We start from the raw sequence: 26,954 nt of genomic DNA on the forward strand, positions 1-26,954 counted from the left end.
TACTCACCTGTTTATACTCGGCAAGTTCAACCTGTAGCACCTGTATCTGAGCCCGGAGTTCAGTCTTTACTGACCTGTTTATACTCGGCAAGTTCAACCTGCAGCACCTGTATCTGAGCCCGGAGTTCAGTCTTTACTCACCTGTTTATACTCGGCAAGTTCAACCTGTAGCACCTGTATCTGAGCCCGGAGTTCAGTCTTTACTCACCTGTTTATACTTGGCAAGTTCAACCTGCAGCACCTGTATCTGAGCCCGGAGTTCAGTCTTTACTCACCTGTTTATACTCGGCAAGTTCAACCTGTAGCACCTGTATCTGAGCCCGGAGTTCAGTCTTTACTCACCTGTTTATACTCGGCAAGTTCAACCTGCAGCACCTGTATCTGAGCCTGGAGTTCAGTCTTTACTCACCTGTTTATACTCGGCAAGTTCAACCTGCAGCACCTGTATCTGAGCCCGGAGTTCAATCTTTACTCACCTGTTTATACTCGGCAAGTTCAACCTGCAGCACCTGTATCTGAGCCCGGAGTTCAGTCTTTACTCACCTGTTTATACTCGGCAAGTTCAACCTGCAGCACCTGTATCTGAGCCCGGAGTTCAGTCTTTACTCACCTGTTTATACTCGGCAAGTTCAACCTGCAGCACCTGTATCTGAGCCCGGAGTTCAGTCTTTACTCACCTGTTTATACTCGGCAAGTTCAACCTGCAGCACCTGTATCTGAGCCCGGAGTTCAGTCTTTACTCACCTGTTTATACTCGGCAAGTTCAACCTGTAGCACCTGTATCTGAGCCCGGAGTTCAGTTAGTTGTTTGCTCGTCTTGTCCTGGTTTACAACAACTTTGTTTTTGATGTTTCTCGCTCGGTTGGCATATTTTAGAGTATTTAGTGTCTCCATGAAGTCTCTGTCAGATGGCGAGATGCAAGCGATCATCACAGTTCGACTATAAAGAAGAGAGATAGGCAAATGACCTTTTATGTTGCCTGACCTTAACCCAAGTACCGACATAATAGTTTTTGTTATATCCAATTTAAACTCTGTTTTTTATTGGGCTGCATATCCTACTTCAGTACTGTTGCATTCAAGGCAACCATAAAACTACTTGTATATGATGTCCGATCGAAGTCTTCAAAATGGAGTTGTATGCACTTGAGTATTTGGGAAACCCATTCGACAAACATCTCGTCACTGTTGTCATACAATTTCAGGTTGGTTACGGCAACGTGTTCTCGCATGAGCCTTATATTGCGTCAAGGACTTTCAGTTGCTTTCAGCAAATTCTTAAACAAATTTATCGACATGTCTAATCTATCGTTAGTAGCATAATGTTGTATTAAATTATGGAAAACCAGTACTCAGACAGTTGAAATATTAAACAATGCTTTTAGAGAGGTTTCTATAGAAAACACAAGTTTTTGAGTGGCACCAATGTTTTCGTGAAGGTAGAAACTGTACTGAAGTGGATGCGAAGTTTGGCAGATCAGCCTCAGCAAGCGCTTGTTCATCAATTGACAGTGTGAGGTCACTAGTCATGGAAGATCGTTGTTTAACTATTAGAGAGATATCTAGAGAGACTGGACTTAGTTTTGAGGCTGTTTAATAGGTTTTCGCCGCCGATTTCAACACGAGGATAGTAACAGCAAAGTTTGCACCACGCTTGCTAACTGATGAACAGAAGGAGCTCAGGGTGCTTGCTACGATTTTATGGAAGCTTTAAGCAATGATAGAAACTTTCTTTCAGCTGTACTAACTGGAGGTGAATCTTGGGCGTATGGTTATGAAACTCAAAGACTAAAGTCCAAAGTAGCCAGTGGAAGTCTCAGAGCTCAAGACCAAAAAAGGCAAGAGTCTCTTACTACTTGACGAGTAATGACCATCCTGATCGCGTTCTTCGACATTTATGGAGCAGCGCGCCGGAGTACTTACCCTAGGGTGCTACTGTGAATCAGTATGTCTATATTGAGACTTTGAGATGACGTAGAAAAAAAGAGTTAGACGCAGAAGACCTGAACTGTGCCGCACAAGTTCATAGGTGCTGCTCCATGATGAAGAACTAACCAAAACTGCGTTTTCTGTGAAGTAGTAATGCACTAAAAACCACATGGTCGTGCTGCCTCATCATTTATATCCACCAGATCTGGCTCCTTGCGACTTCTGGCTATTTCTTAAGTTAAAACTCTCTATGAAAAGGACTAGATTTGACAGCCTAGAATCGATTCAACGTGCAATACTATGGCATCATGGGAGAAAAGGTGGAGCAAGTGTATCGATAGCCAATGGGAGTACTTTGAAGGGGTCTAACTATATAGATAAATTGAAGCAATACATTTTGAGTTATAGCTCCATTAATAAAATTTTTGGATCAGACCATGTACATATGATGAGATATCAGATTTCCAAAGCTAGTTTCAAATGTTGAATATTACACAATTATATTATCGTACTATATATTGTTATATTATACAATTGATAAGTCATTAACAAAATTTCAAAGTTAAAAAAGCCTCACGTTGATTGTATGTTTTGGCATCACATCTTTGCAGATAACTAATTCTCTGAAACGCAAACTTTGTCTCTCATAAACAAAACCGTCTAGTCTTCAGACAAAATTGCCATGAAACATCTTAACATATATTTAGCATTGCATTTGCGAGTCACAGAAATAATCAACAGCTAATCTTTAAAGGTTGACTTGCAACAAAATTCACATTACAGTTATTTGGTATCAAAAGATTCACCATGTCTTACTGTGTTGTGTTGTAGGTGCCAAATATGTGGAAAGATGATTACAAGCTCTTAAAAGCTCAAAAACGAAAAGCCGCCGTAGATTGGAATCTCTTTATTTCTCTGACGTAGTCATTACAGTTTGGTTATCGTCTTGTCACGTGATGTTCTCACGAGAATTGAAAGGCCAATAAAAAGCTCAGTATAAAACTTATCGTAGCACTAGTTTATGACAAACACTTCGGGTTTTACCGAAGACCCCGTATCAAATATAGATGCTCGCTACTTTACAGTTTTGTTTCGGCATTATTCAATCGACAAGTCGTAATCTGATCATGTGACCCAATACTTCGAATAATTTTTGCAGCACTTTTCGATTATCACAGGTGACCAACAGGCTCGTCATGATTATCAGACAATGATATGTACTCCTTCGAGCTAAGGTTAAAAAGTATAACGATTTTTTACGGTAAGTTATAAGATATCAGTGCTAAAAGTGACAGCATTACAATGACGATAAAACAGACGCGTAAGAACAATAGACATGGTTTTATTGAATGCATGAAGTATATTTGTGAAAATATTTCGACGAATAAGGTTGCATGAAAGTGTAAACAGAAACCATCCTCTAACAACTACGTCCCATTTGAGCCGTTTTGGAAAGAGAATCCAAACTACGGCGGTCTCGTGTGGCTGCGATTAACTGTTCGTTTTTTTGCTTTTAAGAGCTTTTAATCACATTTCCATATATTTTGCACCTACAATACAACAGAGTAAGACATGGTGAATCTTATGATACCAAATAACTGTAATGTGAATGTTGTTGCAAGTCAACCTTTAAAGATTAATGCTTTACTACTGAACAAACATAATTTATACATAGTTGTATGAATATGATCAGACATGCGCTGACACTGTCAACACAATCACACCCACAACTAGCAGAAGAGTAAAAATTGGGGAAGAGGAATTTCACCCATTTAAGCAAAGTTTTTACGCATTGAGAAAGAGAGCTTGACACAGACAGACACTACACAGCTTACATTGAGCCATCAATTATTTGAAATTAATTGATTATTCTCAATCAAACCTCAATTATTTATTGTATCACGTTTCCATGCCTATTCTCTGGCAAAAAAGACATTCACTAGACATTGTAATCTTCTGATAAGATAATCAGCCACAAAGGAGCATATATGCCAAGATCATGTTGGCAGTAGGACTTCGTCAAAAACTTAGCTTTATTGATACAAACTTTTAGTCCTTTGAGAACAAATCGCAGGCGGCTACAAAATATAGCACTGCATAATTAGTTTAGGACAGAAAAATACTTGGAATTATTCAATTACGCAGTCCAACTCATTACTAGCATCTAGAGATGACTACATACCTATTGCCTCCAAGAGAGTCTTGCATAAGACGAGTCAGTTTGGAATCCCTGTAGGGCACATGACTCCCTTTCTTGGATGCGTCTCCCAAAGCCGATATTACATTGCCGAGGGCAAGCTGCAACATACAGTAATGTTATCTTGAAGGGAGTGATGAGAGATGTGCTACCTGATGGGGTAACTGTGTTTCCAATAGAAGCGCTACTCACAGCAAAAACCTGTGGTCGCCGATTCTGTTAACAATATTTGTTACTGTCATGAAAATACGTTTTGCGTGTATTATTTTTGTTGTAACAATTTTTGTGGTTACAACAATAAAAGACAATAGCAAGTATTAAAAAATTAAAACAACCACAAAATCCCACCAATTATTCCCGACAAACATTAAACATTCCAGGAGTAAGTAAAATAGCTAAAGATAAGATTCCTGTAGCAATTGTTTAACGCCTGCAAACCGTTTTGTTCATTGAGGTATGGTCACACATGCCGAGTTTTTCGTTGGTAAAAACGAAACTGACCGAAATCATGAAATGAACGAAAAACACAGAATTATTCGGCCGAAATTCATGGAACTGTCAGAGCTGTACATGCTTACCGAAATCATCGACGAAACGCTTTTAATCAGCTAAACAAATTATTAGCGGGCACAATTCTAATAGCTTTCGCAATTTATATAGCCCGAGACACATAACACGACACGCAAGAATGATACTAATGCAATTTGTCATAGTAAATATGATGCAACTGACTTGATTGCGCTAAAGATGGCAACTCTTTCTACAACGGAACTTTTGTTGCTAAATAAAAAATTATTATTATTAAAAAAGAAAACGATTCGTAGCCATAGTGTCCGAACGATAAAGAACCAACAATAGTGCAATTTAGGCAGTTGCATCGTACATCATGTAGGCTATGTACTATGTTGAATTGCATTGGTACTTTTATTGTGTGTCGTAATAAGTGTCTTGGACTATACCAATTGCGAAAGCTGCTAAAATTGCGCTAAAATAGCCAATTAAAATCATTTCGTTGACGATTTCAGTGTGCATGCACAGCTCTGACAATTCTGTGAATTTTGGCCAAGTAATTCCGTGTTTTTCGTTCATTTCGTGATTTCGGTCAGAACTAACGAAAAAATCGGCACATGCGGCCGTACCTTTACTCGATCTTTGCTAGCCTATTCCTTCATCATACCTCATCGTTAACAGCTACATGTTTTAATAAGCTTACACCAAATTATAACTGCTAAAGAGTGTGACCTGCCCTGCTACCTACCAAGCCACAGTTGATGGAAATTCCTTCCTTCGCCCGGTCTCCAGTAGCTCCAGTTCTCTTGAGTCGCTCTGATCCAGCCAGATCGACAAAATTAAATTTTGCAGATAGAGTCTCAAAGTCTTCTATAGCAGTATCTACATCTTTGGATTCATCTCCTCCCTTCGAATAAAAATGCACTAATAAAGATCCTAACTGTAGATTAGTGCCTAAAAGCAGGAGCAAAAGAAAGCACCCTGCATAAACCAATATCTTCGGTGATGACCCGTGTAATTAAAATAGACTGAAAACTGTAAATAGCATTCCAATTGGGCATTGTAAACTGTAACTGTTGATAATTAGTATGATAGATCAATAACTAGCATCTATCTACATGTATATATATTTCTTAAAGCATGTGGATCTGTCATTCCGGCTATAACGCACGCGGATTATTTTACCGATGCGGCCACACGTTACGACGCCCCTGTTAAAAATGTTTTTCGTAAGGTTCAATTACTATATCTGGGGTCAAGGCCAATTCTTCTCACGCGGACAATTGTGTTATCTCGAGTAGAAATAGCCTCGACATTATCTCTCCGTTCAGTCAGACAAAGACAGTCCGATGATTCAATTTTACATGTGTATCAGTATCGAGAGGTACCAGTATTGCCGTATTCAAGGTTTTGATGGATAGGTTCTGCTGGAACAGTAATCTTTATTTATACACACACTTCTATGCAACGAAGTGTTATTAGTAATTCAACATATTCAGGATTTTTATTTTGTTTTATCAGCTCGTATTAATTGTTTCATTACCAAATCATCTTTTGTAATCGTAGCAAAACCGCCTTAATTTTGCTATTACTTCACATTTACATCTAAACCTTTTTATAATGGTTTTATTTTTTTCGTAATTTATTTGACCCGCACGAAACATTTTCCTCCTGATATGAAGTTTTAAAGTTACAGTTGTTTGACAAAGTTTAAAAACCTTTACAGTTGTTTTTATTTTCTCTTAAATTATTTCAACTACACAAAACACTTTTCTCATTGTATGTAGTTTGAAAGATAGATATATGCTAAATACAAATCAATTTTCGGTGCAAAGACTTTTTTATTACCCGGGCAACGCTGGGTAGTACAACTAGCACTTAAGTCATTGTATGTACCTATCATTACTAAGGTTAACATACCCTAGGACACTTATATTTCGCTAGTATTTAGTTTCGTGAGTAGCACACAGAGTAAAATTTCGCTGCAACTTAATTTCGCGGCTCTGATGAGTGCGAAAATATAGTGATGTGAAAATAAATGCAGTGGAACAAACAAATTAGATTCCTCAGGTCTGGTCCGCTAGTAAAAAAAGTTTTTTAATTTGCGACTAGTTTGTATTTGTAAACCGCAGGTGTAAATGTGTGGCAGAAATCGATAATTCAATGTGATCGCTTGCTGCCATTTGTTTCTTGGACTATCAATGACGTCTCGGTCCTTTCCGTCGTGACCGATATGGTACCAATATTAAATCTCAAGTATTTATAGCACGCGATGGCCATGGCACGTTTTGAGTTCACTTGCGGGCTGAGAGGATTCCATGTTTATCGAGAATTCTGGACTCCAGACATGGAAGACGTTTTGACAGTATGTTATCAAAAATAGCAGAGAAGGAAGGCAATTACTCATGGAGTTTTTTTGTTAAGGAAACGAATAGTGATTTGATTTAATCGATGAACAAAAATAATTAAATTTATTATTACAAAAATTTATCAAACACCATATTAAACAGATTTCAGAAAATCACCATTGGTTTCCTTAACTTTCTAGCAATAAGTTTCCAAAGCTCATAAAATACTTGTATAACTAATCAGCTCCTACAGGTGATAAAACATAGGTGTTGGCAAGTAGACTTGTTAGCTACCAGATCAGATGGGTGTAGACAGCCTAGTCGTTACATAGATGCACCAATCACAACCAGAAAGTGAAATACTGCTAAGGTGTACTTTTTTTATCAGTCTGGGCTCGATGTGAAGTGATCAATGATTATTTTTACTAAACTCAACTGTCAAGACAACTTGAAGCAAAAAGTAAAAAAATAATCATTGACCACAAACATACATAGTAACAACAATATTTGTGTTTTTCACATGATCATTATCACATGACACATGCTCTTGGTGTTGTTATTTATAGGTAGAGTTAGAATCAAACAATGCGATGGATCCAATTGCCGTTGGAGTGCAGACCCAAGTTAATGGGTGTCTCAGAACAGTTGGCCATCTACCACGGGAGATTTCCCGTCATATGACAAATTTTGTAAAACATGGTGGGCTGGTGACATGCATGATGCATTCTACTGCCATAAAGAAATCTCCAATACTCCTTGGTGGGCTGGAGATTACTGTCAAAGTGTGCACCAGTCACACAATCAAACAATACTTGGATAGGTCAGTGACTGTGAAGGAAACTCAATTATTGTCTTTTCCCAATGATAATGCAGTATTACCCCTGCCTTAATCGTGACCAACCACTTGTTGCAAATAACACTATCAGTGAATAAGTTTTTATCGTGACGATTTGACAGTTTGCATTTCTATGGCTGTGGGGGGGGGCTGGTGTAAATTTGACATTCAATTTAAATGATACATATTATTTTGCAGAATTAAAGAGCTGCTCCAGCCATCCATTGAAGGACTGGAATAAGAAGCAAGCCAGTGCCTCACATATTCTTCCTGCTCCTACCAAATCCCTCACAAGGCATGTGTCAAGCTCTGATGAAGAGAGCTCCATAACGGCCAGGAAGAAAAGAAATTCCAGATTGATTGTGTTATCCGATTCAGATTAATTATTTTTACATAAATATATTTTTAACTTATTATATTAAATATATTATATTATTAAATTACACTATAAACTTCGAGTAGAACAAAAATCAAAATTTACTTAGCCAATTAATAAACAACCAGTATTTCAGTAGAGTTGACCAAGAAACAATTTATGGAAGAATATCATTAGGTCTACTGCTACTCAAGTTTGCGAATGGGTCATCATCTTTGGGGCCTTCACGGACTGCATCGGAAACCCCTGCAGCCTTGAAACCATTGGTGAGAATTTGAGTCTGCTCCGCCTGATTGTAATGGTGGTAAGCCCTCACCATCCACTCACAACTTAGTTCCCTGAGCTGTACTCCCGATTTCAGAATTGTGGTAGCCAGGTCCCCACTGTCATCCTGTGAAAGCGTGTGCTCATGCCAGTCATTGAACTGCTTGTTAACAAAATTCTTCAATGACTTATTCACACTCAAATCCAGCGGCTGTAGGTGGTCCGTGAAACCGGCTGGAACATGTACTACAATAGCATTCAATGATTTGCACTTTTCTTTGAAGGAGGCTGTGAGATGTCCTTTAAACTTATCAAATATGAGTAAACATTTCTGTTCACTACCATGTATCTCCCTCTGGGATTCAATATGTGGTCGGAGAACATGATCTGCATACTCACTCATAGTCTCCTCATTGGACCAATGAGTTGCATTGGCCGTTATATGGAAAGACTGTGGACATGGGAATTTAGGAGTAGAGCGTTTGGTTAATCATTTGTATATCAGCTGGGGTGGCAAGAAGATTCCACCCATGGTTATTCCTGCTACACATGTGAGATTTCTTTTATCTCCTTTACCGTTGATCGACACACCACTAGAACCTTTGGCAGCCATAGGATATTTCCCTGTTGGAACGTACTCGATGGGGGGTTTGATCAAAGTTAATGATCATGTTTGGTGGAATGTTATGAAGATGGCATGCAGAAGCAATTTCATTTGTGAATGAGTGCTTGATTTCCAAAAGCAAGCTCCTAGGAACTTCCAGTTTGCCTGTAGTGGCAGCCCGCTTAGAGAATCCCATCCTTCTGAAGAGTGAGGCAGCCCACCCTTTGCCCAACACATACTTATGCTCATTCGAAGGATCTTTTTTCTTAATCAGTCTATGCGCTATTCCAATTACAGTGCGGGTGTTGATGACTCCACCCTTCTCTCTGAGCTTTGTCACAAGCTCCTTTACCTCTCCGTCATAAGTGCCAAGATTAAGTGGTCTGCCTGCCTAAAAAATGCAGACCGTTTATAATATATTTTATAACCAAAAACACACTTGACAGCTACATCTGTAACAAGGGAAGCGTGCTAGCATTTAGGCTAAAACTTGCCCATACCAGAGGGGTGGAGGTGCGGGCATGCCCAGGCTAGGAATGGCTGATAAGTTTTACTACCACCTCGTAGATAGTACACAGTGACAATTAAGCCAATATGACATGGTGACAAGGAGGTAATGTGAATGTTTACTTGTGATATACATCAAAGATATTGTCTTGGAATACAAGAATTCGTATAAAAAACCTTCGCTTTTGATAGTGTTTCAATGGAGTGAACACTCTCATCAAAATTAGCCCCATTTTTTCGCTGTAGTTTCTTCTTCGTGTTCTCGTATAAACCCTGCCATGTTCTTATTGTTGCACCTGGAATATGGGGGTATTTGAGCTGCGTGGCCTTCACAGTGTTTGCTGCAGCAAATCTCCCTACCATGGCCCTGAACTCTGGTGTGTACTGCTTGTAACTTCCCCTTTTATTTGTGTAGAATGAAGGATCAGCAAGCTACAAAACAAATGAGTGCTTAGTATGTTAACTAAATAATTACCTTGTAATTAATTACCTTAACTAGCTAATTAATTAATATGTTAACTAAATAATTTATGTAGTTGCTATACCAACTCCACTCAAAGAAAATCAAATACAGTACATGTCTTTCACACTCAAGTCCCATAAAAAAGAAAATAGATAACAACCAACATCACAACCAGAACTGTATAACATGGTTGGACCTGGTGAGGGTTGTTATCATTTTTGGTTGGCAATAAAATTCATCACTACAATAAGTATTATTCAATTGTATGGCTTCACCTACCAGACTTTCAGTCTTTCATCCTCATCAGTTACAAATTCGGTGACTAAACTGATATCATCATCTTCTTCGTTTGTCTTGGCTTTTCCAAAAAAAACTGTTATCTTAATTTGCTTTGCCATGCTGCTCATGCGGTGTATTAACGAGTTTACTAGAAATTTCCCAATGAGCTCAATCACACACAAAATTATCTGCATTTCTAATATCACGATTTTATTGTGGATATCAATGAAGTACAGACCCGTATTCCCTTGGACGGCTGGCCGGCTAAGACGCCCCAACTTTTTAGGAGTTCCATAGTACAACGGCTATAGAAACGGTTTTTATCGCTGTAGAATATCACTTTATTCGAAGCCATAGATACAAACATCAACTTTTAGTAGTTCTTAGGCGTCATTATTATCTTCATCAGCGGCAAAATATTCTTGTTAACGACTTTTATAAGGGTTTGCAAAATATCAAGTTTTACCAAACATCTGCTTGCCCATATCCTACTTAATGAACTTGAAATAAAATCGGCTAAATTGATCTTTGTTAAAACGCTTAAAAGAAAAAGATGTCTTTTTTTCTGAGCGTTTTAACTGCATACAAGTTTTGCCTGTTTTAATTTTAAAACGTTTCGTCAGTCACATCAGCTAAAACAAAACAAATCTCCAAAAATAGAAAAATGTTGATACTTGCCGATAACATTTTTTAAAACTTCACGTGAGAGGCCCGGCTGAGGCCCTACATAAGAGAAACCTGTTGGGAGCTTACAGCACTCCCTTCCTTCTCCACACCCCCAGATGTTCATAACTAGTCGTCTAACATTAGCTCCCCAACTTGTAACCAGTGAATACAGGCCTGTGTAGAACAGAGCTATTTAATTTCGCGTTTTCGCTAGTTCGTTATGATAGTTTAGTTTCGCTCATGAAATTTTCGCGTGATGATGACTCCGCGAAAACGCGAAAGTTAGATGCCGCGAATACTTAAGTGTCCTAGGGTAGTATTTTGGTACTATTTTTAATGATGATGATATTTACCAGGAGGTAATTGCATTAGATAATGACTATGGGTTTCTATACCACTCTATGCACGTCTATAGCCTACGATATTTTTACATGCCAACATTGAAACGAACTGAAATCATATAATTGTATACCAAATAATTTTTGATTGTAATCAGAGCTTTATAGACTATATTTAGCTATTACTTGCTAATGATTTTACATTTAAACACCTTTACATTTTTATTTTTCCAGGTAATTTATTTCAATGAAACATTTCTTTCAAGTTATGAAATTCTAAACTTACAGTTGTTTGAAAACCTTTACAGTTGTTTTATTTATTTTTAAGTTATTTGTCCTGCACGAAACCTTTTCCTCATGATATAAAGTTTGAAAATTAGTTGTTTGACAAAGTTTGAAAACCTTTTCAGTTGTTTTTATTTTCTCTTTTAATTTATTTCAACAACACAAAACACTTCTCATGATATGTAGTTTGGAAGTTAGAATGGCAAATGTTGTTATATATTAAATACAAATCAATTTTCTGTTCAAAGACGTTTTTATTACCCGGGCAACGCCGGGTAGCACAGATAGTATATATATATAATAGGGCAATGAAGAAATGACATGAATAACGCGTCATACAAATTAATAATTGTTGATTAATGAATATTAGTATAAAATAATACTAGCTTACATAATCATCTCCCATTAATTCTAACAATATTATCAAGCAAACAGGCTCTTGCACAAGAGAACAATTCTACCCATCTTCCTGCTATTTATGCTCACCACTTTGTTATAAAAAAACTTCTGTTAACATTTCGATGATCATTTTAGAAATAGACTCAACCAATCTAATTTGTGTATAACTCATGAGGCAATTAGGAGCACATCACACAATTATGCTCTAACACTGACAGCAGCTTTTTTACTACATCCTACAACTATAGCCACTGGCCTTAAAAACAATGGTCCAAACTGAAATTAGCTAATTATTGGTTATTTTAAATATTAAATCATTGAAGGTCGGTGCATTAGTAGTGACAGAGTAGTGCTAAAGTTAGTAGTGATACATAGTACTAGTAGAGTTAGTAGTGGTACATAGTACTAGAAGAGTTAGAAGTGATACATAGTACCAGTAGAGTTAGTAGTAGTGATACATAGTACTAGTAAGAGTTAGTAGTGGTACATAGTCCTAGTAGAGCTGGTGTCTCCGAAAACGCAGGATCTCAAATCTCCACAATAATTTGTACTCATATTTAAAGCTTAGATAGATACTCACTGATTGTTGCGAAGAACGAGTCTGCTTTACGAGTAAGGTGAATATAGCATGAGATCTGGAGGACTGGCTGTTCATGTTGGTGCTGGCTGTGGTCCGAGATAAGGCACCAGCACGCAAACATTCCATAGTCTACCAAAATACAACAGAAAATCATTGCCTCCACACTTTGTGATAAAGCAAATTTTACATGTTCTTATTTATTGATGCTACTAGGAGTGAAACAGAAAAATAAAGAACAGATGTAGGCTTGCCGTAATAATCCGCTAGTGTACTTGTACATAAACATATACAGTGCTACTGCTTATGAAATTAATTCATTTTGAAAATTATTTAGTAACATGAAAATTTTTGTAAGTAGAAAAGCTTTTACCCTATAAATGCTCTATTCGATTCCAGAGTAATTTAAAATTAGACATCAGTCTTTTTACAAATTACAACGCATCAAAAACTAATAAATACATGTTAGAATTAAATTACTGAACATGTAACATAACATGAGAGTTGCAAAGAATAAAGTTGTTAGTCAATTGTTCCCTGTATTTGTTTTCTTTGCTCTGATTTTTTTCTTCTAGCTATTGTTGACACTTTTTATCTTTTACATTCAAGTTAATTTTCAGCAGCCGTTTTTGGTTAACATTTTGTAAAGAACTCCAGCGTCGCTTGCTTTCGTCGGCTTTGTCGGCGTTGTGCGAGGCAAACATTGTCCTAGTGAGCGATAGTCCAACTAGAGAACACCTGTTCTAGGTGACTTTTTAAAACAAATTCCGAAGTTCATAGAACTTATCCTAAAACACATTATAATCGAGTTGTCGGAGTAATGACTGCCTTCTCTTCATCTTCACTCAATTCTTTCTGCGATGCCACGCACCACCTGTTGCAACTCCTCCATTGACAGCTCCTCGTGCCGATCTTAAATCAATGTTTACGTACGATCGACTTTAGCAGCTGTGAGTAGCGGTACATAGTTTTATATTTTTACCTTTCGTATCCTGAAATTTTTTTCATAACAGGAGACGATATTTTTCCGAAGAAGTCTTTCATAACCTGAACTTTTGTATGATGGGCCTTGAATAAGTAGAGGCACTGCCGCATGTATTTGCGACAAATTATGTTTATCTGCAAAGACAAACTCTGTGAGTGTACCTTAATGAAACGCTTTTCATTTTGTTCAAGCGAGAATACATGTAAATAAATTTCCATTTTTAGATCTACTCAAGTTATATTGCAACATTCTAACATATGCATAAAATGTTAGAAAACTCAATTCGCACCAACAACAGGGTTAAACCCTATACTTCAAGATCATGAAAAATTTACCAAAACTCTAACGCAAAATTGCTTTTTACCTGTAATCATAATGAAACACATATTCAACCCATTTACCTGTAATCATAATGAAACACATATTCAACCCATTTACCTGTAATCATAATGAAACACATATTCAACCCATTTACCTGTAATCATAATGAAACACATATTCAACCCATTTAAATTATTTATAAACAGTTTGAAAATCGCAGATTTGCCACCAAGTTTGGAGTGTATGAAAATGCATGATTTACTAGTGGCTGGCAAAAATATGAGCGGTTTAATAGAAACAATGATAATAATAATAATGTATAATATGACATACTAGATAGATGACATGTTGATAGATAGTGATATAATAAATTACTTATGTTGATAGATAGCGATATAATATTACTTATATTAATAGATATGATAGATGTCGATATAATATTACTTATATTGATATAATATTACTTATGTTGATAGATGGTGATATAATACTAATTAAATTTATAGATGACGAGAACCTTAAATATTGCTAGCAATATGTTCAAAGAAATTTGATTCCTTTGGTTAGTTGAGCTAAATAACTATAATAATAATAATCCGTATCTGTCATAGGCCTGCGCGACTGTTCATCAGCAATCCACACAAATTGTTATAAATATGTCCATGAGGTAATGACTCACGACTAAAACTGCGTTGTCCATCCTGTGATGAGTATTGGAAAGTGCTGTCACGCCTTTGCTGTTGGTCAAGTGGTATAAACTATACAGCTTTTATAACAAATGTCGAGAGACCCTGAGTTACTATTGTTTGAGTAGCGCGCTAACAACTTATAACTGCTGTAAAGCCAATGTAATTTAATAGACGTCAGTGTTGATGAGTTTACCACTAAGGTCTGTAGTTACGTCAGCTAAAAGGATGAGTCACTATCCCATATGCGGAGACAATACAGCCTTGATGATGGCAGAGGGTTACAAGAAACCAAAATGCAATGGCTTAGGGCAGAGCTACCATCAGCAATATTTTTGTGGTTGGCGCTAATACACAGGTGACAGGAAGGATTTAAAGACGCTACAGGTAGCATATAAATGGAGAAGCTTTACCTCTTGAAAAGAATGGACCTGCTTGCTGGTCACGCCCTGCGTGTAGATGCTTCCATTGCAGTCCTCGTGTATCTTTATCACAGATTTGCTCTTTTTCCCATCAGCACTGAGAGATGTCGTCGAATCAAAAAGGTCATAAATGTCCTCGTTGTAAAGTTCCATGAACTGGGCGAGGATTTGAAAAGTGGGAGGTGGCAAAGAGTTATCTTTACACCGCTGCTGTCGTCCTTCGACGCCATCAAACAGGTGTTTGACAGCCCTTGGTATGATACCGACCTGTTCTTCTGTGCAGTTCATGTCAAAGCCTGTGCCCATTGAATATGTCTTACCAGATCCAGTCTGCAATTGAATAGTTGGTAACATTCTACAGCCAACCAAGTGTTGTTCAGAGGCAATATTAAACACACTTTACTCCTATTCTTGTATAGAAGATGGTAGGACTGCTGATCATATGCCGGGATCAACAGTTACATTTCGACTTGTTCCAGATGTAGCCACTAGCTCTGGCCACAACCTTTGAATCCCTTACAGGAAATAGGCCAAACCTTCCACACCTCAGAATTTGCTATCAAGTGCAACCTATTACCTAAAGTGCAGCCAATTTCCTAACATTATGCAAAAGGTCGAGATATGTTCGTTCTGCTGTCTAGTAATAAGACTTCATTGCTGCCCCCTTCCTATTCATCTTTACCCAGATATCTCAATTGAAGCAACGTGTTTATGCCTCAGCATGCCTCCTGAAAGGAAGGCTTTGTCTAGTTTTTTCTCTTTCACTGTATGAGATAATCATAAAATGTTGTCACAAAGACAGCATCTCCCTAAAGGCTTGGCTACACACACCAGCCAAGTGCATAGATGATGCGTAGCACAGATATTTGCTGAAACTGTACTAACACCAGTAAACACCAAATAGATTAACCAATGAGAATTAGCTTTAGTCACACCAAATAGATTAACCAATGAGAATTAGCTTTAGTCACACCAAATAGATTAACCAATGAGAATTGGCTTTAGTCGTGTAAAGACCATGATGACCTGGCTCGATTTTCTATTACCATAATGGGGTATCCTCAGCATATATACAGTCTAATATGAATTCTCAAAAGCTTTTATAGCTATAATGTTCGCTTTGCTAGTTGCAATACTATACCTTTGCTAGAAATAAACTCGGCAAAACAGTAAAAACACTCAAGTACAAAAAGTCCTTTGGGTTAACAATGGTAATCTAACTGTAGCAAGCCTGAGTTTCAACATAAACATATTTATTTATCCGAAAGGTTGCATGAGCAGGTCCAATCTATCCTAGCCTTTATATATTCCTTACTAGTGAGACTATCTCTGTCCATATATAAATAGTCTGTGTGAAGTCCTGTTGTTACCGTTATTCAGAAGTAAATCTTAGATGAAACTAGGGTTGAAAATGAATAACACCCAATTGACATTTAGTTGAGTTCATTAAAATTAACCGCAGTAATTCATCCTACTTACACTCTGGAATCAGCCATGAAATGGGAATTTCCAAGAACTAGAAAAGGGAGTTTTTTGAAGGAAGACCCATGAATTGGAAACTTCGGAACACCTCAACTGCTTTCTATTTTTCAAATTTTTATCCGTGTGAGTGAATGTCCTACATGTTGCATACTTCTGCTATATTCTATTCGTTAATTAAAAAGTGGTCTCAGGCTGTTCTTATAAGATATTCTATTTTTATTACTGACAGCAACTAGTCTATTACTAGGGGACTATCATATCAATAGACTGAGCTCCACACTCATGTTTTAGCAATGACACCGATGGTGTAATGATACACGTGTAGGAATGAAGGCCACCACTGTTAGGAGAACATCATTCTAATGAGTGACAATAAGTACTACTGCCGCTGTAGTGACCGTAGTAGTGACAGTAGGGCCACACTGACATTTTAATCTATTCACTAGAAACTAGAAAATGATTTTTAAATACAAGTTAGAATTATTAAACATAAATAAAGAGACTCTCACTCGGAATACAGTGAAGCCATGAAGTGGATGGGATTACTGTACAGCGGGTAATTTTTGAGAGTATTAAGCTCGTTGAATGATGATAATGCTTGGTCAACAAGTTCTACCTTCCCAATTTACCTGATTGTCAGGTTTCGTGTGACTTACATAGCATGTTGGTTAATACAAACCAAAACAATAATTTCACAAGAATGTAATACTTAGAAGTTACCAGCTACAGTAAGAATTGCACATGTACATAGTAGTAAGTTAGCATTATTAACTGACAATGAAGTCTATCTTCAATTATCATGGCTTGACTGTACAGCCAAGCCACCAATAGTTGACAACATGTTCAACACGTTTGTTCCAAGGTGAAACATTGACCACGCAAAAGACGCATTTCGTCTGTGCGTGTAGCCAAGCCTTCAAAGCGAGTAAGTTAGCTTTGAATAGCCAATAGGGCTCAAGACGAATGAAAGTTACCTCTGAGTGAGTACATACAAGCAGCTGATAATATCATTGCATGAGTGCGCATACCTGACCGTAGGCAAGAATTGTAGCATTGTAACCATCCAAACACCTGGAACAAAGAATGCATTGTAATAAATACTCTGAGAACAGAGGACAAGCTACAAACACAACAAACACTCGGCGAGATTAGATTGCTCACAACACAGAAAAGAACTCCAGGACATTTGGACAGCGGTATATAGCGCTGCCAAAACTATAAGCGAAAACGAATAGAATATGTAGGCATTGAAACGAGGGAATCCAAAATAATCCTTTCTCGAAAATATGAGTGTTGATTTCTTAGATTAGCTAGCTATATGTGAGAGCATATAGCTGTATATGTGAGAGCATATAGCTGCATATGTGAGAGCATATAGCTGCATGCGTGAGAGCATATAGCTGCATATATGAGAGCATATAGCTGCATATGGAAGAGCATATAGCTGTATATGTGAGAGCATATAGCTGCATATGGAAGAGCATATAGCTGTATATGTGAGAGCATATAGCTGTATATGTGAGAGCATAAAGCTGTATATGTAAGAGCATAAAGCTGTATATGTGAGAGCATATAGCTGTATACGTGAAAGCATATAGCTGTATATGTGAGAGCATATAGCTGCATATGGAAGAGCATATAGCTGTATTTGTGAGAGCATATAGCTGTATATGTGAGAGCATATAGTTGTATACGTGAGAGCATAAAGCTGTATATGTGAGAGCATATAGCTGTATATGTGAGAGCATATAGCTGTATATGTGAGAGCATATAGCTGCATACGTGAGAGCATATAGCTGCATATATGAGAGCATATAGCTGCATATGGAAGAGCATATAGCTGTATATGTGAGAGCATATAGCTGTATATGTAAGAGCATAAAGCTGTATATGTGAGAGCATATAGCTGTATTTGTGAGAGCATATAGCTGTATATGTGAGAGCATATAGTTGTATACGTGAGAGCATAAAGCTGTATATGTGAGAGCATATAGCTGTATATGTGAGAGCATATAGCTGTATATGTGAGAGTATAAAATAGCTGCATATGTGAGAGCATATAGCTGTATATGTGAGAGTATAAAATAGCTGCATATGTGAGAGCATAAAGCTGCATATATGAGAGCATATAGCTGTATATGTGAGAGCATATAGCTGTATATGTGAGAGCATATAGCTGCATAGGTGAGAGCATATAGCTGCATATGGAAGAGCATATAGCTGTATATGTGAAAGCATATAGATGTATATGTGAGAGTATATAGCTGCATACGTGAGAGCATATAGCTGTATATGTGAGAGCATATAGCTGTATATGTAAGAGCATAAAGCTGTATATGTGAGAGCATATAGCTGTATATGTAAGAGCATAAAGCTGCATATGGAAGAGCATATAGCTGTATTTGTGAGAGCATATAGCTGTATATGTGAGAGTATAAAATAGCTGCATATGTGAGAGCATATAGCTGTATATGTGAGAGTATAAAATAGCTGCATATGTGAGAGCATAAAGTTGCATATATGAGAGCATATAGCTGTATATGTGAGAGCATATAGCTGTATATGGAAAAGCATGTAGCTGTATATGTGAGAGTATATAGCTGTATATGGAAGAGCATATAGCTGTATATGTGAGAGTATATAGCTGTATATGTGAGAGCATATAGCTGTATATGTGAGAGCATATAGTTGTATATGTGAGAGCATATAGCTGTATATGTGAGAGCATATAGCTGTATATGTGAGAGTATAAAATAGCTGCATATGTGAGAGCATATAGCTGCATATGTGTTTGAAGAAGCATATTCCCTAAACTGGTCAGACTGGAAGCCGCTGGACAACAAATGTGGCAGAACCATCTTCTCAGATTTAGTGTGCATGAGAAGCCTTGATGTATATAGGACAGCAGATAGGCTCTCAGTTGCTATGGAGGACAGACCGGAGACGTCACTAACTATGCTTACATAAATAATGTTTGGCACGCAGCCCCAAGATCAACACCTTCCCTAGCAGAACCTAGCAGCTTGGTATGATGAACAACCATGAGAATATATTCTCACCAAAACAGTCTGAAGAAATGGTTTGCATAAAAGCATTATAAACAAAAGCATTATAAATAAAAGCGTATGTATGTACATGCATGTTTAAAAAACATACTCTGAAAAATATACATAGTAAGCAACAGCATGTGTTGTTTTATGGTATTCTCATGCAACAACCAACAAAACAAATCACTAGGACAGGCACAACCTATTTAGTCATTCGTGGAGCTAAGGCTTTTCCTGCTTTTATCCTTCAAATTTTACCGCTACATTCAACTCAGAAATATTTGTTTAGGATTGGCAAGTAGATAAACCGAAGACGCCATGTTATGGTGCGGTCTACAACACTGTAGGAGGTACTAGTACAAATACATCCTGTTTTCTAATTTCAACATCAGTCGAATATTGAGAAGCGAGCAAGAGCGTGCTGAGAATATGGGAGAGTTTAGAAGGGAAGGAGAGAAAAGAGAGAGAAAAGAGAAGGCTGAGTAATGAGGCCACTCCTAGATATAGCAAGCCAAACAATGGAATGCATTCAGTTGAGAGTGCTCAGTGGTCAATGCCCACATAATCAGACTATCGGGTGCTTATGCCCTGAGAGCTCGGGTCAAACCTCAAAAATATTCTATTTCCTGACAATACCACAAAATGACTGTCTCATCAACAAAACCTTGTACTTGAAACAGGAAAAAGGTGATTAATAACCAACAACGAGTAGGAATTCATGATCCTGCACAGAGGAATTGTCAGACCTGTTTTTGCCCAACACCCACATATGGGTAGTTTATAGGTACTGGTATGATTGAACTAATGAGTGATGCGACCTGGCCCGGAGAGTACAAGGATAGAGTTGTAGCTAGGTCTAGAGTTATGACACTGGTGGAAACACGTGCGACTAGGCACTTGGAATCAGGAAGAAATAAACCAGAAGACAATTGCTCTTTTATTCAACTCACTTTTTGTACAGTCTGAATATGCTGAACTCCATATAGAGACTTACATTACAGCATTAGTAGGACATAACTGATCTACACATATTCTGAATATACTAACAAACCTACCCTTCAATCAGTCCCTGAGCATACTCCTCAAATACCACCCGCTGACATGTGTCAATATCAAACACTTTGTCAAAGGTAAAAGCCTTATCATTGCCGAGTACTACCTGTGGCTCCCCCGGCGTTACTGAGGTACATACTCTGCAGTTATCAATTTGCTCTCTCGGCAATTGAGGTCGGATTCTGAAAGCAAACAGGCAGCTATTATAATAAGGTTTAGGAAACACTGACTGGCACTTAACAAAAATGCAAGCCTGATCTTTAAATTTACGGGTAATGGAAGATTGGTGGCCTAGCAACAAGTGCTGCGAGAAGCGACGAAACTGAGGAGGGAATTCATCTCCACTCATGAAAACCATGACAGCTTGCTTATCCAACAAGGCTATCCAACCCTGAAATTTATAGAGCCAAGACGCCATGGCCAGTCATGTAAGAGCCAGAAGTACTTTTCCAATACCCACTATCCGCTTTCCTCCTGGCTACACACTAGCACGGTTTTAAACATTTTGAGGGTGATATCATTCGTGTAGGTGAGGGTCTTGCACACCTCAACTAGCTCTACATTCACCAGAGGAACCTGGTCTAATATCTGCTAATACTTCAGCTGACTGATTGCCTAGTTAATGGAAAAACCTAGTCAACTCTGCTGTAACTACAAAACAATAAATATTAAAAGTTTTATTGAAATGGTGAAAAGGTAAATAGTTTTTTATGATATAACTAAGTCTATCTATAAAAAAATTCTGTTAAAATTAGTAACTAGAGAGAGTTTGATTGAACACTCAGGTTAGATAATGGTGAGGCATTACATTTGGTTTTGCTCTACTGCAATGCCAAAATATTCTGAAATTAAACAAAAATAAACGTATCATATCAATTTGTAATCTTCAACTACATAGTTTTGGTAAGATTTCATTTAATTTTGCCTTTTGTAATATTTGTCCTTCTTCTTGAAGCATGGCACAAAACAAGAAGCATAATTTTGTTCACTTCTTGGCGATGTAGGCATCTTGAAGTAATCGACGACTGCATGATTGGTTGGTTACCAACAGAAATCGGCTAATCAACATCAAGTGTATTTACCATGAGCTTTTTATCATCATCCTGAGAGCACTTGTTTGATGCAAAGACGCTAGCACAGCTCCTGAATGTGTTTATACACTCAAACATTCAAGGGAAGTTTTCATGCAATATTATATGCATGAGTTATGCTATTATCAAGCACATATTACCATGTTATTATACAATCCAGTTATTTATTTCTACAGATTTATGGGGTAACTACACAGACTATATATGGGCACCAGGTCCAGCACATATGGGCACCGGGTCCAGCACATATGGGTACCGGGTCCAGCACATATGGGTACCGGGTCCTGCATATATGGGTACTAGGTCCAGCATATATGGGTACCGGGTCCAGCATATATGGGTACTAGGTCAAATTACATTATTTTGCCTTAAACACAAGTCACATATCAGTAGTAATAGATTACGATTCCCAGAAGAACTCTTTTTAGAAGCGGGTATTCAAAGAATACGTCTTGAATCTTGAAGTAACCCTTAAAGTATACATTTTCGCATTGCTCCGTAGCTCCATTCATCAAGAAACCAATCATTGACAAGTGAGAAAGTTCAGACTCAGAGATTTTTAACATTAGGCATTACAAGGATAAAAGCGTGTCTTCAACACGTATTCAGAATATGATGGTGACTAAAGAACTCTCTTGCCGCCTCCAATTAGTTGTGAAAGAGAATACTGTCAAACAACAGAAATCTATGAAGGAGTTACGAGCGAAATGCATAATCATCTTGTCAAACACTCATCCTATGCGCAAAGCAAACAGTTCTCTTACTATTGCTAGCTAATGGACTGTTAAATTCAGTAAGAACATTGAGGTAAGAGTTCATTGAGGTAACGTGTAATACTCCCGTAGCTGAATGTTCGATGAAACCAACGTTTGGCAAAGGACATCATTCAGAAGCTTCAAGTGTGTTGACTGAACAGGCATACCAAATTAGTCTCATGATGTACATAGCCCTACTCTGTAATACTCTCGCTAGTTGTACATTGCCCTACTCTGCAATACTCTCGCTAGTTGTACACAACCAGTTTCAGCAATCTCATGCTATAGTTACCATTAGCAACAAGGATTAACATAATAGTATGCTTTTTGATTAGAGCGCTTTGAAAATGTCCGAAATAAATGCTTCTCCGGTGAAAATAAACCAGCATGATAGATCTAAGCGTCAATATTGAGCTAAACAGATTTATGCCATCTGCATGTCTAGCAAGACACTTAAAGCTGGTCTGAACCCACCTGACGGCAACACGAACACTCGAACATTCATCTGGCTCAGACATGTTAGAGCATGCCGCTGCTAGGCATGGCAAGCCTAATTGGTCAGAGTAACGCCCACTCTACCTTTGCCTACAAAATACATTTAAATTAACATGTCATGACTGAAATGGTAAATTGAGCTTTATAACCATGGTTCAGTTTCTAGTGGGAATCCATGGAGATTTGAAAGATTTGTGTTACATTAGAGGACTCTACTATATCAGTAATCAGGTAGCAAAAGGCATAAATACAGTGTATTCATGACAGTGTATTATATTGTAAACAAACTTTCTATATGGTCTATAGTAATGCAATGACTGTAAAATAATTCTTTGCAATACAACTGCTATAGAATTGTGCTAAGTATAAGAACAACGGAAATAGAATTCTGTTATGTAATCAAAGCAGGCCCAATGCTAGCAATAGCGGTGTAACCAGCAATAGCAAATTTCGGCAAGCTATCTTTTATATTCAAATGGCTGCAAATACTATTGTTGTGAAATGCTCCAACCAAAAGTAACTTGAAAGAAGGCAGTTGTCTTTAAAATATAAAGATACACTTATGTGCCCCAACCTTGGTTTTCCAGCAGCTCATATCTCAAAAAATTAAAATTTGATTTAAAAATTTGAGACTTATTTGCTTTAGATGTAAAAAAAAATTCATAACTCGAACAGCCCTGAAAGGAAACACTATTAAAGAGAAAAACTATCATATATGAGTACCAACCTGACTACTGACTAAACTATCATATATGAGTACCAACCTGACTAAACTATCATATATGAGTACCAACCTGACTGAACTATCATATATGAGTACCGACCTGACTAAACTATCATATATGAGTACCGACCTGACTAACCTATCATATATGAGTACCAACCTGACTAACCTATCATATATGAGTACCAACCTGACTGAACTATCATATATGAGTACCGACCTGGCTAAACTATTATATATGAGTACCGACCTGACTAAACTATCATATATGAGTACCAACCTGACTAAACTATCATATATGAGTACCAACCTGACTAAACTATCATATATGAGTACCGACCTGACTAAACTATCATATATGAGTACCGACCTGACTAAACTATCATATATGAGTACCGACCTGACCAAACTATCATATATGAGTACCGACCTGACTTAACTATCATATATAAGTACCAACCTGACTAAACTATCATATATGAGTATCAACCTGACTAAACTGTCATATATGAGTACCAACCTGACTAACCTATCATATATGAGTACCAACCTGACTAAACTATCATATATGAGTACCAACCTGACTAAACTATCATATATGAGTACCAACTTTACTAAACCCAAATGGAATGCATTGCCAATGCACATAGTACATACAGTATTTGCTGTAGCTGCACACACACACACCCTACTAAACAACGAGTCATGCTGACAGATACCGTAAAACCTGTATTTGAACCACACTTTCATTTGTGCACCACTACGGGAAAAAGGTTGAAAAATAGAGAGCCACTTTAATTGAACGCCACTTTAATTGAACGCCACTTTAATTGAACGCCACTTTAATTGAACGCCACTTTAATTGAACGCCACTTTAATTGAACGCCACTTTAATTGAACGCCACTTTAATTGAACGCCACTTTAATTGAACGCCACTTTAATTGAACGCCACTTCTATTTGACTGATACTATTTGACATTCTTGATCTTTACGAACCCATAATAGTGATCCATAGAAAAGTGTCCACAAAACCGTACTAATAATGACTCGATTACATCAATAAAAACTAATTCGTTCGTTGTTTCTGTTTGTATTGAAGTCCATTTTCCAACTTCAAGTCTTTAGGGTTTGTTAAAGGTTGACTCGCAGCAAAATTCACATTACCGTTATTTGATATGAAAAGATTCACCATGTCTTACTCTGTTGTGTTGTAGGGGCAAAATATGTGGAAAGGTGATTACAAGCTCTTAAAAGCTCAAAAACGAACAGAAAATCGCAGCCACACGAGACCGCCGTAGTTTGGATTCCCTTTCCAAAACAGCTCAAATGTGATGTAGTTGTAAGAGATGGTTTCTGTTTACACTTTCTTGCAACCTTATTCGTCGAAATAATTTTACAAATATACTTCACGCATTCAATAAAACTATGTCTATTGTTCTTACACGTTTGTTTTATCGTCATCGTAATGCTGTCACTTTTAGCCGTGATATCTTATAACTTACCGTAAAAATTCGTTTAATTTTTTAGCCTTAGCTTGAAAGAGTACATATCATTGTCTGATAATCGTGATGAGCCTGTTGGTCACTTGTGATAATCGAAAAGTGCTGCAGAAATTATTTGCGAAGTATTGGGTCATATGATCAGATTACGACTTGCCGATTAGACCAGGCCGAAACAGAACAGTCAAGTAGCGAGCATCTATATTTGATATGGGGTCTTCGGTAAAACCCGAAGTGTTTGTCATAAACTAGTACTATGATAAGTTTTATATTGAGCTTTGTATTGGCCTTTCAATTCACGTGAGAACATACGTGACAAGACGATAACCAAATTTTGTGGCTACGTCAGAGAAATAAAGAGATTCCAATCTATGGCAGCTTTTCGTTTTTGAGCTTTTAAGAGCTTGTAATCACATTTCCACATATTTGGCACTTACAACACCACAGAATATGACATGGTGAATCTTTTGATACCAAATAACTGTAATGTGAACTTTGTTGCGAGTAAACCTTTAAATACCTTGATTGCAACAACATAGAAATAATCAGTAGCTGCACCTGCTAATAGTAGTTTTTTTTTAATGCAGTCTTGATACTTCAATGTATGTGGGGAAAATGTTTTCGAATTTACGATGGAAATTATGCTAATACATATTTTGAGGCAAGCATTTTGAAGTTATTTTGATTACACGCGGTTTCTCTTTATTTGCTTTAGAAGTTTCTATATAAAATGACATCGTGTAAAAGCTTTGCTCTGCTAAAAAATTGTTTGGCCGCTAATATCGACTAGCTCAACTGTACAGAAGACAGGTTGAGGTCAGAAGACATTATGGAAAGCATTGAACAACCAGAAACATATGAAATGGTTTCAAACACAAGGAACAATCATAATGTAACTGGCCGAGCAAATAATGCTAATATTTAAAAAAAAGTTAATATTTGTTTTAAAATGTTAATTTTTGTTTCTGCTTATATTATAATTATGGTTTGTTTATGTCTCTTGTTCTTAAATATATATATTTGTAGCATTTAATAGGTTGTTATTACCAAACTTATAAATTTGCAGATTTATCGCATATTATTTGATTGCATGATTGTGGTAGTCTGAACTCAGCTTACAATGGATCGACGCTCGGAACTCCTGTTCTATTGCACATAAAAAGTCGGTTGTGGCTGCAAACTGTAGTAAACATATCGATGAGTGCAATGAATTTTTATGCAACCTTGTTAAATAAAGTTATAAAATGAAAATATACCTTCAAATTTAAAATGAAATTAAAAACTTTAAAGCTCCAACAAATTGCAACGCAGGCTATAAGATCATCGTAGGTTGATTGCAAGCAATAGATATCAACTCGTAGAGACATGTATCAGCTTCCCCATGCATATTTATTGAAAGATCTACACAAGTTGGAATCAGTTGGACAAGTTTACACATTTTTCTGCATCCACAAGGGTTAATGTTGCACCTCGCGAAGGAGAGTGCAAAATATTGGTGACATTCGATTCGCCTGTGAAAGAGTTAAACAAATCTTTTCAATATTCTGATGAAATGTTTAAAAAAATACAATGCCACCCTTTATTTGAATATCACCTCTAATAAAGAGCCACTCTAAGAGACAGGTTTAAAAATAGAGTGCCATGGCGTTCAAATAGAGGTTTTCCAGTAAACAGACCAAAGAGAATTAGCCTCGGTCATGACATCCTTACTGGATTTTCCAGTAGTGAAGTATCACCATCATATTTATTATTTAATAGATCCTTAACAATTTGTTATTGCAATAAGATTTGTGCAGGTATTTGTAATGCTATATTT

At 37.2% G+C, this 26,954-nt stretch overlaps 1 protein-coding gene across 6 annotated transcripts in view; it reads right to left on the minus strand.

Moving 5' to 3' along the window:
* Positions 1 to 26,954, minus strand: part of LOC137385462 (kinesin-like protein KIF21A) — a 64,229-nt gene that overhangs the window by 33,574 nt on the left and 3,701 nt on the right. For 4 of the 6 annotated variants that reach the window (XM_068071931.1, XM_068071930.1, XM_068071928.1 and 1 more), the window contains exons 2-9: positions 22,894 to 23,004; positions 20,576 to 20,755; positions 17,502 to 17,544; positions 14,983 to 15,321; positions 12,581 to 12,709; positions 5,385 to 5,543; positions 4,112 to 4,227; positions 745 to 940 (exon numbers count right to left, since the gene is read on the minus strand). In XM_068071931.1, the coding sequence (XP_067928032.1) occupies positions 745 to 940; positions 4,112 to 4,227; positions 5,385 to 5,543; positions 12,581 to 12,709; positions 14,983 to 15,321; positions 17,502 to 17,544; positions 20,576 to 20,755; positions 22,894 to 22,937 (1,206 nt within the window). In that variant the 5' untranslated portion in view covers positions 22,938 to 23,004. Of the gene's footprint in view, positions 1 to 409; positions 443 to 744; positions 941 to 4,111; positions 4,228 to 5,384; positions 5,544 to 12,580; positions 12,710 to 14,982; positions 15,322 to 17,501; positions 17,545 to 20,575; positions 20,756 to 22,893; positions 23,005 to 26,954 lie in introns of all 6 variants that reach the window. The other 2 variants (XM_068071929.1, XM_068071932.1) reach the window with 2 other exon arrangements.

This window comes from Watersipora subatra, chromosome 1 (genome assembly GCF_963576615.1).
Source record: "Watersipora subatra chromosome 1, tzWatSuba1.1, whole genome shotgun sequence".
In the NCBI taxonomy this organism is placed as follows: Eukaryota; Metazoa; Bryozoa; class Gymnolaemata; order Cheilostomatida; family Watersiporidae; genus Watersipora; species Watersipora subatra.